This window comes from Convolutriloba macropyga, chromosome 1 (genome assembly GCF_964194025.1).
Source record: "Convolutriloba macropyga chromosome 1, txConMacr16.3, whole genome shotgun sequence".
Taxonomy (NCBI): Eukaryota; Metazoa; Xenacoelomorpha; order Acoela; family Convolutidae; genus Convolutriloba; species Convolutriloba macropyga.
This window is the reverse complement of record NC_134468.1, coordinates 18,301,116-18,318,309: the sequence shown is the minus strand read 5'-3', so window position 1 is coordinate 18,318,309 and position 17,194 is coordinate 18,301,116. Positions and strand designations below refer to the sequence as shown.

The window sequence follows — 17,194 nt, the reverse complement described above, 5'->3', positions numbered from 1 at the left end:
TAGGAATAATTGGCGAATCATGCGCAAGAGCACTCGGCTCGGTCAAAGACTTCGGTTTCTAGGAGGGCAGATAAGATAAATTTAAGTTTTGCGCTGTTCTACAAGTTTGTTGGAATGGCCGAATTTTAAAAACTCTGAACGCTGTTCAGCAAATTAGCGCAATTAATTCCGTCTGACTGTCGCAATTATGTATCCTGTTTTCCAGGATGACATACCAAATGTTTCATTAGGCTAAATGTTATTTCTACTTTCTGAACTCATAATTCAGGCTCACCGGATGCCTAAAATAATGCCAAAATAAAATTTTATCAGAAACTGATTATTGATAATCGTCTTGAACACATCGGGATCAAAGAAGAATTTGAAATAACCAACATTAAAATTGTATTGTGTCATTAAAAAAAGTCTTAAGTTCATTCGCTTGAAAAGAAGTTTAATGACGAAAGAAGCAACGTGACAACAGACGCCTCAGAGAAGGCTATAGGCGGGGTACTTTCACAAGAAGGACATCCTGTGATCTACGTCTCGAGGAAGTTGTCACAAGCCGAAAAAAATTACTCCAATATTGAGCGAGAGGCACTTGCAATCGTCTTGGTGGTCACAAAATTGAAACAATTCCTACTCGGAAGAAGGTTCACTCTACAGACTGACCACAAACCTCTCAAATATCTTTTCATTGCAGACGAAGAAATTCCGAAAACAGCATCAGCAAGAATTACGACATCGGCGATAGCGCTGATGGGATTTGACTTCGAATTGAAATATACAACCGGAGAACAGATCCCCCACGCTGATGCTTTGAGCAGACTAGACTTTGACGACGACGATGACAATGATCGAGTCCGCTTTGCTCTTGACATTATCAACTTCGTCCAATCCGACCTGGTGACCCAGTCAGACATCAAAATTGAGCTGGGATTGAATCGACTCTTTCAAGATGTCATCAAACAAACAAAAAGCGGCATCTGGAAACAGTGCTCAGAAGCAGAGAAAGGATTTGAACAACAGAAAGACGTCTTGATCATTCACAATGGAGTCATCTTTCGAGGAGTTCTGCCTTTCATTCCACCCAAACAAAGACACATGGTGATGGCCAAAGCTCATGAGACTCATCCAGGCAAAAATGCAACTGAAACAGCAGTTCGAATGATGGCTTGGTGGCCCGGCATCAGTCAAGATGTTCTCCGATATGTTAGTAAATGTAAGGAACGCCAAGAAAACAGGCCTAGCCTGGGGAAAACAGTATCTACTTGGCCGGAAGCTGAAGTTTGGGAAATACTCCACATGGACTGGGTCTACGTTAATGATCAAGGTAATATCTCAGTGATATTAGACGCGGGATCAGGTTGGATAGAAGCCTTCCCTGCGGGAAATAGAACCTCACAAACAGTGAAGGTGCACTTGAGTCAAATCTTTGCAAGCTTTGGGATACCAAGAATATTTGTATCAGACAATCGTCCTGAGTTTGTGACCAGTGACCTAAAGCAAGGGTGTGAATCACTGGGTATTAAAAAGATGGAATCTGCCATCTAACATCCAAGAGCAAATGGGATTGCTGAAAGAGCGGTCCAAACGGTGAAACGGGCTATTCAAATCGGAATGTGTCATTTGGCGCTTTCCTAGAGCGGGCTTTGATGACACATCGGAACACTTCCAAGACGCGGAGCAAAATTCCTGTATAACTGCTACTGGGACGCAAAGTAAGACTTCCAGCAGTCACTGATTTTGATCTGTGTGAACGTGTCCTCTTCAAACCGACGAACAGTTCACCAACGGTTCCAGCTACTTTCAGTATCCTTAAAGGAATGAACACTTCGTTCATTCAGCCGGAGAATTCAAAGAAGACAGTGCTTGTTAGTGACAACCAAATTGCACGGCTGGAACCTGACGACATCAAGACTGAATCTACTGACTCACAGTCTGAGAGCAGTAGGAAAGACATAGAAATGGCATCACCCAACTCTACTGAAGAAACCTCAGTAGTTGAAGGGGAACAACCTTCAGTGGTCACGAGAACTTCAAGCAGAAATAAAAAACAACCAGAAAGATTTGGAGAAGCTATTCCTACAAACTTGCTTAAAAAAGGAGGGAGGATGTGATATATCGAGAAGTGGCGAACTTAGCATCTTAAGTTAAAACTTCGATATAAAAAGAAAATTTTCTTACCTGATGTTGGTGAAGTGAAATTGGATAATGGCTTCTAATTTGAACCGAATCGTCGATTTAAATTTGTTCATACCACAAGTTTATCAGTGTGCATAAACCATAAATTTGTGTGATAGATTCGATCTTCCCACCACCAGATATATTCAGAAACCAACTCTCCGACCCTCCCAGTAGATAGAAATGACATGTGGTAAGTGCAGAAAACTACACTAGTACTTGCCATATACGGCAAGGGGAAAAACTTGTTCACAACTAAGGTGTAAATTAACCCATATCAGTTTATCTATATCTAGACGGATTGTAAATTTTCATACTGATACGGACTATAAATACCTGTGAAATTTTGTATATTTAGGCCATTTTGAATTCAATTGTTAAAATAATAAAATTCCTGTTACTCGTGCTCGAGACCACGAAAAGCCGGCAAAAAAAGTCTTATAGCCAGATAGACAAATCTGGTCCTTTTGATGCATGAAATAATCAAATATTGCCTAAAGAGGGTTCTGAATTATTACTTTAAAGAATCGCGAGATTAAAGAAGTAAAGATTGACTCAAAATTTTGGGTCTCCATTCAGTAGGGGTCTTAATAATCAGACCTGTTTTAAGTAATGATGCTACTTTAAGCTTAGGAGAGAGATTAGAAAGTGCTTCGTTTTTTTTTGCAGAAGTGGTGAATTTGGGCGCACAACTTGAGGGGGCGGACGAGTGGGGGTATGAAATGGGGAAGTATAATTTTTACACTTAAAGACTAGTAAAGCTCTAAGAGAGGAACTGCTCAGGGACTTGATGTCTTCCGGGCCAATACCTGTTTATCCCCCTTTTTGAGGACGAAGTGCCACACGAAAAATTGATCGGGCAAAAAACCACAGGACGATAATTACCAGAAACTTTGTTTGAGAATACCTAATTAGATGGATTGAGTATGGATTAACAGCTTTGGCATTCGTAGCACCCTGAAGTCACCAGTCGTCTGGTCTGTAATATAATATTGATGGTTGTGACGCCAGGCATACCAGAATCCTGGGAGTAAATATTTCTATGTAAGCTCCAAAAGTTAGGGAAACGCTTTCTCTGGTTTTGTCTACGTTAGTCTTTTGGAAAGCAAAACAGCGGTAACATAGTAAATTTTTCATTTTTCAATTGTAACTCAAAAACAAAGTAAACTATACCCTATGAATCCAATTCCAATTTCAATTACAATTCAAATAGCTAACAAGAGCGAATCAACATCAAAACAATGTTCACAAAACAAAACTATCCATTTCATAGATAAGATGGCACAAAGGCTAGCTACCAGTACTATTTTAAACTATCTTTAACTAACAATAAGATCTAACCGAATGTAATAAATAATCCAGCAATTGGGTCTCACAAACGTATTCAGAGTCTGGATATAAAATTCAGTTACCATTAATAGTCCATTTACCGTTGGCAAAACAGGCGAAACTGGCCAAAATTCTAGCACAGGAGTATTCTGCTCTATAAAAGTCTTCCGCGACATGTTTGCGCACCGCATCGGCAGACAATTTGCGTTGGAGTATTGTCATCGCACTGCACACAGTAATCATAAGTGAGTTCAGTGCCCGCCTTGAGGTCATCGAAAGCAAAGAAGGCAATTTGATGAATTTGTGGATCATGAGATGTTGTGAATACATTTTGGGCAAACATGGTTGGCTCACAAGAGTGATTGAAGAAACGAGAGAAATTGCCTGCTTGGAAGCTGAAATATACCAGTCGTTTAATTTATATAAATTCAACACAAAAAAATTTCCAATCAACCAGATTTACCCATAGATAAGCATTTATGCATTCCAACAAAAATCCTGATGAACTACTATCCAAGAATCAAAATTAGTTCAGCTTAAATCAAGGGTTCAATTGTTCAAAAGCACCGGGAGTGGGTGGATTGAGGAGGGGGTTCTTTGGTTGCACGGGGCCACGTCCTTACGGCCTGACCGATGTGCAGGGGTGGGGATTGTGGGGGGGGGGGGGGTGAAGTGAGAGATGGGTGGTGTTCAGAGGGTCAAACTCTAAGAACCGCCCTTCACACCATGAGTATACGTCTACATAACAGTTTCTGTGAATCGCACGATTGGAGACTAGTGAGCTGAAAGGCTCTCAGAGAACTTAATGACCTCAGTGGGCTACCTGTTTATCCGGTTTCTGAGGACGAAAAGTTAAATGAGTCCGATGAAAAATTGGTCAAACGAAAAATCGCGTAAAGACTACAAGACTAATATACTTGCTACAAACTTAGTCTGAAAGCAATTAATAAGTCAGCAAGACGTCAAATATACCACTTTGAAGCATCTACATGGAACAGCATTCCTGATTATCCACAACAAGTTCCCAACAGAATGCATTCACATCTCAGCTGAAGACTTACTATAGTTTTGCTTGGCATTCTGATTACGTCCATTTTAGAGATATTAAAGCGTGCTTAACTAACTCAATTCATCGTCATCTTCGCAGCAAGCAATCATTTCTCTTCGCGATCAAAGACAGCCCGCCTGGAAGGTTACGCGGCTATAAGTAAACTCAAATGTGATTCATTTGAGAGGGTGGTCTTTTACCATCTCAATTAATTCATGCAGTGTTCTCTATCATGTTTATAATATCTACTGGTTTGAAATGTAATCATGAAGAAGGGAACCTGAAGAAAATCTAACCATTAGATGAAACACAAACATGACCCCGATACCTCTCATTGTGTTGGACATTGTAAATAGTCACGAATTGACGACTGACCTGTCGACAAAAAAAGGGTGCCGACGACCATGGAGCTGCTCTCTAGTAGACAAGAACGGACTCAGCTCACTTTCTAGATCTTCGTTGTCATCAAGGCCAGATCCATCAACAGTGCCGATGACAGCATTAGCCGCAGCATTCAAAGTACTCTTCTCAAACACATCATCATCATCATTCTCATCCTCTTCACGTGCATTGTCAGCTACTTTGTCGCTAGTCTCTTTGCTATCGGCTGCCACTTTAGTCAATTGCTGAGTACCTACATCCGTATTGCTTTTCGATACCACGTCAATACCACCACTCGTATCTTTCAGTTTAGTTGTCTCATGAGATTCAATGTATTCAATTTTTGGCTTGACAAAGGGCACCTAAATAATGCGAAGGTTTTTTTTCCTTACAGAAGTAGAATCATTGGTAAGCCCAAGGGTGGGGCAACAGTGGGGGCCCGGTGTGAGGGGGTTGGCTGCATGGGGCCCTTACAGCCTATTCGATGTGAAGGGGTGGGGATTGGGGGTGAAGTGAGAGGGGGGGTGGTGCGGGTCAACATTCAAGAACCGCTTTCACACCATAAGTATAAGTCTCCAAAACAATTTCTTAGAATTGTATACTTGGAGACTAATGAGCTAAAAGGCTCCATGAGAACTTAATGCCCGCTGGGTGCTATCTGTTTATCTTGTTTTTGAGGACGAAAAGTCAATTAAGCCAGACGAAACATCGGTCAAGAGAAAAATCGCATAGCAAATGGACCGACAGGACTAATATAATTCATACAAACTTCATTTGAAAGCAATTAAAAATATCAATTAACGAAATTACAGTTTATAGAAACTGTTTATTAATAATCATTACACTTTTTCGAAAGCAAACATCCTGCAAGTCGATACAACAAGTCAGTCTAAGTAAAAACATAAACCGACTAATGTCGGAAGAATTGCTCTCGAACAACAGGCGATTGGAAAAACATTTTACCCCTTTGGGATTCGAACCATTGACCTCCCGATCAATAACCAAATGCACTGCCCACTCGGCTATCAGGCCCTCACTGTTGCTATGCTGCAACCGACTTTATATTAGCAACAACCGTTATTTCGGAGTGAGATCAATAGAGATCACTCGACAATGAAGAACGAAAGCGTGAAAAAGTCAATTGAGAAGGCAAAGAATGTTCTAGAAGAAAAGCGCAAAAACGGTCAAGTGAAAAATTTGCATAAAAAAAGACCAACACGTTTACAATAATTGCTATGAACTTCTATAAATTGCTACAAAAACTGATAACTTTGATTCTGCTTAACTAGAAAGGAGTCGAAACGTTTCATTGCAAAAATTCAATGACAAGACATCAAAACAAACAACGGAAACAAGAAAACATCAAGAATTCATAAAAAAATTTATGAATATAATGGGTGTCCGAGTAACAACATAACCGACCAATGAAATAATATAAACAGAAAATCAATTCTAAAAACGGACAATATAATTTTTCGATTACCTATACCTTAAACGGTGTTCAGCAGATTATGCCTTAGCAGGGCTTCATGCCTAAAAACAACAACACTCTGCAATTTTCAAAACATAACCGACTAGCGTCGGGCGAATTGCCCTCAAACGACTGGCGAGCAATTGGCTTCATTAGCAGGTAGTTGAGGGTTTAGGGAGACTCGCTTTAGCTGAATTTTAGGAGCATGGTGTGAGCGCAGCGGGGGGAATTAACGGGCGTAAAAATACCGGGAGAGGGCGTCGAGCGGTCTCTATTGCGGGTGAAATGATATGCAGTGGTGGAGGGGAAGGGGATGAAGTGGGTGGATTGATTTGGGGTAACGGGTGCGAAGCAGAGGGGGTCATACTCTAGGAACCGATATTCACGCTATGAATATGTCTCCAATCAGTTTTGATGAACACTCACGCGCCTACAACATGTCACGAAATGATAATCGTGAGCTTAAATTTTAAAACGTGCAAACATGGTTTTCTTTCGAAGTAAGCAAAAAGTTTTGATTCAGATATAAATCTAATTATTCAACTTTACGAGCCAGTCTCCACACAGAAGTCTGTGAGCAACAGAAAAAGAATTTAATTTTAGCGGAGTAATATACAAACAGTGCAGTTGTGGCAGGCCATTAAGACAAAAATGGGCGTCGAATACCGGGAGAAGGCGCCGAGCGCTCTCAGTTGCGGGTGAAAATATATGCAGTGGTGGCAATAAATATGATCAATTCAGCCTTTAACGCGGGGAAAAAAGCTCAAGACTTATACCAATTAGTTTACTCTAAAAAACTCTGATAATTTAATAAACGAAGTTTTTAACCAATATATCTTAGTGGCCCAACTTGATTCGTTTACCACGTTTCCTTTAATTCCGCCGTTTCACCTTCAACGTAATTGCGTTAAAATTGTAGAATGAACTCTAAATTCCGTTCAGGCGAATCAGTGAGTTAGGTAAACCAGAATGCACAAGTAAAAGTCGTAACCAATATTACTTCTCATTGGCAGTAAAAAGTAAAGAAGTGCGAACAGATCTTGAATAATCGGATGATTTCCTGAAACGACTCGAAGAATCTTATCTGCCGAAAAACTTTATGAAACATATAGCCTCCAAATCAACTGAGCCATTGAAAAAAAGATTCACTGAAACATTTAATGTTAAAGAACAACTCGAAAAGCTGCAAAAAATTCACCAAAAACTTAAATTTCTCAGTTTTTCAAATTTCTGAATACTGTTTAATGACAACCTGCAGTAAATTGATGCCAAAAAATCAATCAAGCAACAGACGTCTACTGAATTCCAGGGAATGCAGTAAAACAAAAGAATGGACAAAAAGGACTAAGTAGCCGTAAATGGCTGAAGCGCCTATATTAATAACCAAAAAATGAGGATAAAATTGCATACTTAGAGGCTATAAGATTCTTAGCGAACTCCTCGTCAATTTCTAGTTCACGTTTTTTAACCGACGAAGCTAATTTCTCAAAACAAGTCACGGAAATTCGTGATTAGGGGGGAAAACTATTCGACGAGAAATCGCATAAAGGGACCTGCCAGACTAATACAATTGCTAAGAACTTAATTTAGAAACTTTTTATATGGATTTGTCCGTCAGACGAAAAATCTGTAGAATGAGTAATCGCGTTAAAAATATCAACATGGCCGACAAATTGCTGAAAAATTGTTGCTGTTGACCCACTTGACGCACATTGTGATCAAAAAAATATTGTGAGAAAGAAAGGAGAAAAAAATTGATTTTTTTGTCAATAGGTGTTCTAACTTGGTGAGCAGTTTCAATTAGACTCTACAATTACACTCAAATTAGCTTCTAAAGTGAAGGCTATAAAGCATAATACTACAACCAGCTAGCAGTCGCTTCAACAAACTTTGAGAACCTAATGCACTATGACTTAATGACCATCTTTTAGCTGTTCATCCCGTATTTTTGATTTTGCTCTTTGATCTTGACGTTAATCACTACATCGCGTAAAACAATGAAAGACAGAATTCATTTGAACAAAAAACATAGAAGCAACCTAAAATTTCGTTTACCCAGTTCTATTGCACAAGAATTCAAAAAAGATATAAAACTACCAGCTAAATTAATTAATTACAACATACAATAAAAATTGACAAGTCATTAAAATATCCAATAGCAGTTAGAATGGCTTAAAAAGGCATAATAGAACGTCAATGTTAACTTTAACGTTTCCAAAGATCGGTAGAGAACAAATAGCGACAAAGTCATAAAATCATTAGCACCCAGTTCGGGAGTTGAACCAAATGCAAATAAGCGCAATTAGAACACATGCGTATCAAACTAAAACTTCTCAAGCAAAAAAACAACCAGCCAAATTGCCGCTTGTGAGGAAAATGTGACGAACCAAAATTTGTTCAAACACCAATTTTTCACATCACTTAAAATGTAATTTGCAAAAAAAACTCTTTTCAAAGTTACTCATTTTCTCCATTTTGCTACTACTCAAGCGTGATTAAAATCACGAGCGTGACTAAAATCACCACGCCAATTTGACTTCTCATTGGCCTGAAAAAAGTGCACATATGAAAAAGAACGAAGCCGGAAGATTTCCAGAAACGTCTCAAAGTACAAAATTGACGAACCCGATTAAAATATTGCAAATCTTACTAAAACATAGCCGGCGAGATTGCCGGAAAATAGCAGCGATAGACGCTTGGGGCCTTCCATGAATTGAAACAACTAAAGAGATTAGATAGACAGATCGACCACCAGTCCTCTAATAGACCACTAGACTTTTTGGGTTACCTTTGGACTGTCATTTTTATGAGACACATAAGCTCTATAAGGAGAAAGCCCTAATAGGGTTTTTCAAAATTAGGATCTCTTCCGTTTGTGCCCCCCTCAGCTTAGTAGGCGCATATTATTTGCACCCCTCAGATGCATGCGCAATATTTTTTATATAATGACTTACTAAGTAATGGCACGTGCTCTGTAACTGGGGGGGGGGGGGGGGGGGGGCTTAACGTACTGGGAGCACAAATGGAGATCCCAAAATTAATATTCAAAATCAAAAACTCTAATAATCAAGAATTAGGGCATATATGTTTGGCACTACTTAGATGCAAAGGAGATTGCCTGGTCCGTAAAGCTGGAAAAATTGAAAAAATGACGAAAAATTTCAAAAACCTGAAAAAAATGCAAATTTTGTTAAAAAAAATTGCTAAAATTTGTGATATTTAAAAGTTGAAACCTATTCCATGGCCACTAAAAAGTTTTCAGTAACTTATCATCCAACCCCTGATGACGTTTTCTGGACCCTGGGACTCAAACAACTTGAATAATGACAATAAATGTCAAAAAACATGAAAAAATTGCAAGTTTTGTCAAAAAATGCAAAAATTCATGATGGAACCACTTCACATGAATTCCATTACCACTAGAAACTATACAGTAATCTATCATTAAACCCTTTATCAAACCCTAGAGGAGATTTCTTAACACCTAGGGCTAAAAAACTCAAAAATTGACAAAAAGTTTCAAAAAACATGAAAAAAATTGCAAAAATTAGTATCATTTTGCATGTTTGTGTTTTAAGTACCAAAACATATAGCTCATAAAATGGTCATAACAAGCAATTTTGTCTCGCAAAAGGCCTTCATCAACTTCAAACTAAGACTAATCAAAACAAAAAATGACAAAAAGCATGAAAAATTGCACCATTTCGAGCCCAAAACTCCTAAAAATGACCTTTTAACCTTAAATTGAGGCCATCCCAGCAGCTGCGCCACTATAAGCACTTGAGGGACTACTAAAGCCCACTTTGGGTCTCTAATGAAACTTAATGCCCGCTGGGCTTTACCTGTTTATCCCGTTTTGAAAGATCAAAGTCATTGAAAAATGTGTGAACACATCTTAAAAAAACACAGCGCACCAATACAATTCAAATTCTTCGAATTGTAAAAAAATTAGGAGCGCTATAATAGCCACCTGGAATTGAGGACGCGGCTATTAATTATACTAAACAATCTGAAACAAAATAGAAAAGTTAAAAATGGAGTACTATCGGACAACAAAAACTGATGAAGAACCTGATAAAAATTCTATACAAAGTGCGCCTCCAAGACAACTATCGCAAAATGACATACAGTTGAGATGCAGTTAGTTTTCATTATAAAATCGACTACCGATTGACAGAATAACCACACATAACCGAATACCGCCGAAACACTTCCTCACATGTGCGAGCGCGAATTTATTGCAGCCAGGGGGAGTAAATAAATTCACATTAGAGGTTACGAGCAGTCCCGAAAAAAGCATCACAAGAAAAGTAAAGGAATAGATGGTTCAAGACATATAGAATTCTATTTAACAGAAACTCGGGTTCGAACCCATTCTCCTAGTTTAACAGCCACAGTTCTCACCGCTTACGCTACCAAGGCCTACCGTTTGCTACTATTACCCTATGTAGCAGCAATTTTTAGTTCAACCTATTGTTTGGCTTTGTTATGTTGCATGTTTAAAGAGCGCTAAGAGTGCAGATAAAAAAAATTCTACAGGGTGGCATTGCGCGTCTCAAAACGCATGTATTAGGCTAGGCTGCATGTTTGAGGGCCCATAAAACATGTGAATATTGGAGCTTAACCATGATGGTATAGCATTCGAGTTAAAATATATAGATTTTATATCACCGTAACCACTAAAAAAATTTAAAGTGAAAAAATACAATGTCGCCGCACTTTTTATTTGACTTTTAGTAGTGAATTGCCGCCACTTGGATTTAGCTGCTGACAGTTGTGAATGAGAAACTTAAATCACGTTAAAAAAGTCAAAATAGTCAAGTACAAATTTTGCATTAAAAAAGATGAAAACCGTCGCAACAATTGGTTGAAGCTTCGTTCGAGAGTGATTAAAAATGTTCGTTTAGAAAAAACAAAAGGAAAGGAAATGAAAAAGTCAAAAAATAATATGCTCTAAAAATTCTTAAACCAAACAATGCGAAGAATGCTTAACAGCTACTTCCCGCCCGCAGCTGGAAGGAACTTCTTTTAACTTCTTCTCAAGCAAATCACTCTCTCAACCTCTCAACACCTGGCAGAAACATTAAACAATGAAAACGCAAAAATAAACATACCCGGCAGATTGCCGGAAAATAGCCGCCGTTGATTCCAATAAGCATGATTGGGATTGAAAGAATAGAAGATATTGAAAAAAAAAAGATTTTTGTACAAAAACATTTTTTAAGTCGATTTATTTTGATGGCATTTCGTAGTTGAACATAACGTATTTCTGTTTCTTAGAGAGAGGCTACAGGGGCTACTATCAATACCAATAAGCATTAGAGATGGTAACTAAGACTTATAGGAACGACGTTCAAATAGCGGGCATCTAAAATTGGGCTTTATGGGTTTATCCCGTTTCTACTTCTGACTTCAATTTTTTATACTGACTCTGTTCATTTTGAATTGCTTTGCTGAGCAACTGATGTTTAAAATCACTTTTAGCAGAATGAGAGAAGAGAGAAACTAGCCTAGAGAAGTCAAAAAGATCACGCAAAATGTTGAAAAAGCGGCAAAATGAGGTAAAGCGAAAAAATTTTTTATTCGACGAAGTAAAAAAAATACGAGCGCTATAATAGCCGGCTGAGAAGATGAGGGCGGCTATTAAAAACATGTATATTTGTATTATTTATCTCTCTGCATACTGCCCTTTCTAGCCTTCAGGGCACCTCTTAGGAGTAACAGCTATAGAAAAGCTCAAATTTAAAGATGGAAGAAGAAAAACAATATCGAAAAATACAAAATCAGAAGAAATAGGCAAAAAAGCGTGAAACATTGCCGTCTAACGTCCGGCTAATTGCTCTCAAACGACAGGCGTGCGGTTGGCTTCGGTGGTAGCCAGCTGGCGCTTAGTGATGCTAGCATTCGGAGGGGAGGGGGGAGCGGAGTGGGGGTACGCAATGGGGAGATAAGCGAAGCAATTGGGGGGATAAAGCGATGGGGGGTCAGGGTTGTCCTTAATTTAGTAACAATTTTGACCTTAACATAACCGACTAATGTGCGGGGTTTGGGAGAGAATGATAGAGGGGGCGGGACATGGCGAGAGAGGGGGTATGGTGAGCTGGAGGAGGAGGGTGCCCAAGCCGCGAGTCGAGGTGCAGGAGGGTGAACGGGAAAACTGGTCTAAAATGATGAGGTGGGGGCTCACAATTACTAAGGTGGTGGGGGTCGAACTTCTAAGAACCGCTCTTGACACAATAATTTTGTCTCCACAACAGTTTTGGTGAACCGCATAATGGGAAATTAGTATGGCTTAAGGCTCTGAAACAGCTGCTCAGCCAGTGAATGCCTCCCAGGCTTCCAAATAGCCAGTTTTGAGGAGGTTCGACGGAGTTGTCGGGGGGGGGGGGGGGGTTGACCGAGGAGGTCAAACGTTTAGGACCAAGAACCGCCCAATCACATCCCGCTGAACAGTTTAGGTGAATCGGATACTTAGAGAATAGTAAAGCGTAAGGCTCAAAGACAGCTGTTCGGCCACTCCGAGCGCATGCCTCTATCCCGTTTTTGAGAACTAAAGTCAAATAGGTCAAAAGAAAAATCGGTAAAGCGAAAAATGGCATAAAAAAGACAACATGACTAATATAATTACTACAAAAATCGTTTGAGAGTAAATAAACTTGAAATTATCGGCCGAAATTTGTTGAAAATTACACAAAATCTTAAAAAAACTCCAAGATAATATCAACGAAATCAAGAGCAGTAAAAACAGCTAGAATTCCAACCACAGAACATCAAAGGTGCTATAAAATTTGAGGGATAGATAAACTGCTAAAAAGCGTCCAACATGGCAAAATGGTATTATTTTGCAAAAACAGTATTGAATTATTTGACCATTGTACTATTTGCTAAAAATTGTAGCTCAGGAACACTTTTTATTCCAGATGATCAGAGAGCACTGTTAATAATTTAGATTAATGAGCCAAACACCTGGGAAAATTGGACCTTAAACTAAAAAAATTGCAGTATGAGAATGCCGTACGTGATAAAGTTGCTAGCTGACCCAAAAATTTTTCACATCTACTTTTCTCGCTCTCTCAAAAATGAGGCACGATCAGAAAATCACTCTCTATACTCTCCTCTGTTATCTTTTATTCGTCAATTTGACCTTAAGATAGCCGAATAACGCGCGGGATTTGGGAAATGGCATGGAGTGGGAGGGGAGGGGTGGGGGTAGTAGACTGGGCGAAAGAGGGGGGTTTGGTGAGCTAGACGAGGAGGGGCCCCAAACAGGGCTTTACCTGTTCATCTCGTATTTGAGGAAGAAAAGTGAAAAGCGTCAGATGAAAAATGGGGCAAGCAAAAACTCGCATAACTACAAACTGCGTTAACAGCAATAAAACACTTTGTTTTCAATCGTTTCACTTCCTGTTTCAAATACACTACAACAAAATTGCCGATCAAAAAAGACGCTCAACCAATACCCCTCTTCCACTTGTAAAAAAGACCACTTCAAAATGTAACAAGAATCTTTGGATTGTAAAAAAACGGAGAGCGCCTAAATAGAAGCAATTGAGAGGGCGACGGGGCTTTTAAACAGATCAAACATAATTGCTGGAAGCTCCCTTGATCTTTAATACGATCTCTAAGATACATTCAAAATTCTTACTCCACGGTTCGATTATGATCAGAACTGCAACTCTTTTCTAACTAGGCGTCATAGCACAACTTTTGCAAATGACATGCAGTCGACAGACAAGCAATATTACCTTGTTCTCAACTTCAGCCCCATCGGCCGCAGGTAAAGCATTTTCTGCATGAGCAGTCTGTTGTTGTTGCTGGTGTTCGTGTGCTTTGTTTCCATGTCTGTCCGTAGACTTTGCTTTGGGCTGTATGCTTCTCGGAACTTTGTTTCTTAGCCCCTCTTCCCTGTCAACCACCTCCAACAGGTCCAAGTCCAGGTGATGGAGGGTGTTGCGACCAATCAAATTTTCATCATCACCAGTCGGATCCACCACAGTCCCAATGTAGCTGCAAAAGAGTAAATAAAATAAACTGAGGACGTTCTTATTAGCGTTATTGTTATTAAGTATTTCGTTGATTTAATTAAGCATAATGTTCAAGAAATTTAAAATAGGAATATAAAAAAACGAAAAAATCAATTTCCCAAAATTGTGCTCCAGGAAATTATGCGTCTTTTTCTGCCCCTCCAGCCTGTGCTTCTCGCTTAACAGTCATTGGTCTTATCCTTTACGCTACCAATGCCTATTGCTTACGTCTATTGCTCCTTCTAATCAGCAAAATTTTAATAAGTTACTGTTTGGTTAAATTTAATTAGTGGCTGTTTGGTGCGCTTGTTTTTGCTAAGGGGCATGCTTTATGAGAGCAAATGAGCGATTTAAGAGCTTAAATATGGCGAAAAAGCGCGTCTGTAAACGCATCTTTAAGCTAGTCTGCATGTTTAAAGGCCGTTAAAACATGTGTAGATAGGGGCACTGTTAACCATTCAGCTCAAGTGCGACTTACATTCATTAATAGGTAGTAAGAAATTCTTTAAAAAAGAAAAATAAGAATTAAAGAAAGAAAGCAAGAAAGACAGGATTGGATGGAAAAAAAACAATTACCCATTATTGGGGCGAGAAAACAAGAGCTAGCTTTCGCATCAACTGAGGTCTGAACCCATGCCCCCCGCTTAACAGCCATAGGGTTTATCCCTTACGCTACCGATGCATATTTCAATTGTCTATCGCTGTTTCTCAATCAAAATTTTGGTCAATGGTTTTATTGGCTAGCCTAAAAACTTGTACACATTAGGAGCAAAAAGATGACAAAAAGGGAATATGAGAAAAAAACGAAGAGAAACGAAAAAGAACGAAAGAACTTGCGTTCAAGGAAATTACGCGTTTTACCGCCCCTAATTTGAATCGAAATTCCTGGCCCTCGCTTAACAGTCATTGGTCTCATCCTTTACGCTAACCATGCCTATTGCTTACGTCCATTGCGCCTTCTACTAAGTAAATTTTCGGTTAGTCGCTACTTGGCTTGCTTGTTTTAAAAGGAGAGCGCCGAAATAATAGCCGTTTGAGAGGCTGACGGCGGCTAATAAAGAGCTTACAAACCAAAGTCAGCTAGTAGACACTAATGAAATTTGATAGCCTAATTCCCAATGCCACTTAATGACCGGGTTTTATCGGTTTATCCCGTCTCTTTTGATGTTGATCTTTTGATGTTGACCGCATTCGCCACATTGCGTAATGGAATGCGTAAAAGAATTTAATGTTCATTCAGTTGAAACAGTGAGTGAAAGTCAAACGTGAAAATGGTGACAAAAAGAAAAACGTCATTAAAAGGAAGCGGTTTAAAAAAACAGGAGAGCGCCGGCGGCTATGAAACAAACCGACTAATGTTCTCGAACGACAGGCGAGGCAATTTAATTCAGGGGTTGTAGCCTGGATAAATTTTTTTGGGTGCAAAAATAGTTGACCACGCCGGGATTCGAACCATGGACCACCCACCGGATCCCTCACAAGAAGCACTGCCCACGCTTCTATCAGGCCCTTTCTTGTGCTATGCTGAAATTGATTTTATTTTAGCAACAAGATTTACTTCCGAGTGAGAACAATAGATATCATCCAAAATGAAGAACGAAAGCGTGAAAAGGTTACTTGAGAAGTCAAAGATTGTTCTAGAAGAAAAGCGCAAAAACGCTCAAGCGAAAAATTTGCATAAAAGAGACCAACACGTTTACAATAATTGCTACGAACTTCGCTCGAGAGCAATTAATCATATAGCACAGACCTTATATTAAACCGAAAGATTGATTGTACTCAACTTCTAAAAATTTACATTTTTCTTGATTCACAACGTAAATATTTTTGGTAATAAATCTGAACCGGAACCACGAAAATTTAGCAGAAGCCAAACCAGCAAGACCTTTTTCGCTGCTATAAACAATGTTTGAACTTGAAAATTGAAATTTATTTCTCACTTGGCTAAGAAGGCTCCTTTGGGAACATCTTCAGTCACCATAACTCCCCATCCCATGTTGCGAGTCTTGAACACTTGCATGGGCACAGTGATACCGTGCTGGGATACTCTGTTGCCACACATGGGACCACAGATGCACTTGGGATTGCACTCAAACACACCAGTCGGCCACTGGAAGTTGAGACGCCCGTACGCGTAACTGAAGTAGAGTACAACTCCAGACATGCTACACTTATCTTGATTTAGAGTTTAAAGAGTTCTGATACTTTTCTTGCACGTGCATTATATGGGCAATAAGGTACATCAATAAGCACTAAACTTATCCCAAAAAATCCATGAAAATACCTATTAACAAAATGTAAAAAAGAGCTAACATTCACTTACTGTGGCAAAATTTTCTAATGTTTAGTACTAACTAGATAATTTTGATGAACTATTGGATGTATCTGAAAAAGCAGATCCACCTACCCTGCTTCTGGAAAACCATTTGGGTTTCTAAGCGTGACAGTTGAAGATTCGGTCAACTTCCTACATTCACAGGTGGATGTCTTCACACAGAGATCAGAACACGAGCACCAAACGACCACGTTAATTGCACTCGAGGGATCTGCATCATGGGTGACCCCAATGTTTCTAGCTGCCACAGGCTCATACTCCCGGCTTGTCACGTAACGGTATCCAACAAAGAAGTCGCAATCGTCATCCACATTGTTCACCACAGGTACTGGCATCCGTTCGTTGCCTAAAAGTCAGCAAGGGATTTGGCGAAATTGTTCAATTACGCTAGTTATTTTGATTAATATAAATGTAATTAATTGTAGATCGATTTTATATATCTT

At 39.3% G+C, this 17,194-nt stretch overlaps 2 protein-coding genes across 4 annotated transcripts in view; both read right to left on the bottom strand.

Annotated features, from left to right (window-relative positions):
- Positions 1 to 3,091, bottom strand: part of LOC142335992 (potassium channel subfamily T member 2-like) — a 70,093-nt gene extending 67,002 nt beyond the window's left edge. For both annotated transcript variants that reach the window (XM_075384441.1, XM_075384460.1), the window contains exon 1: positions 3,071 to 3,091. The gene's annotated coding sequence lies outside the window, so the exon portion shown is untranslated. The remainder of the gene's footprint in view (positions 1 to 3,070) is intronic.
- Positions 3,092 to 3,273: 182 nt separating this feature from the next.
- The window catches only part of LOC142336012 (histone-lysine N-methyltransferase SETDB2-like), an 87,422-nt gene continuing 73,501 nt past the window's right edge, over positions 3,274 to 17,194 (bottom strand). For both annotated transcript variants that reach the window (XM_075384484.1, XM_075384475.1), the window contains 5 exons: positions 16,824 to 17,097; positions 16,357 to 16,554; positions 14,138 to 14,399; positions 4,916 to 5,283; positions 3,274 to 3,887 (listed from right to left, as the gene is read on the bottom strand). In XM_075384484.1, coding sequence (XP_075240599.1) covers positions 3,647 to 3,887; positions 4,916 to 5,283; positions 14,138 to 14,399; positions 16,357 to 16,554; positions 16,824 to 17,097 — 1,343 coding nt within the window. In that variant the 3' untranslated portion in view covers positions 3,274 to 3,646. The remainder of the gene's footprint in view (positions 3,888 to 4,915; positions 5,284 to 14,137; positions 14,400 to 16,356; positions 16,555 to 16,823; positions 17,098 to 17,194) is intronic.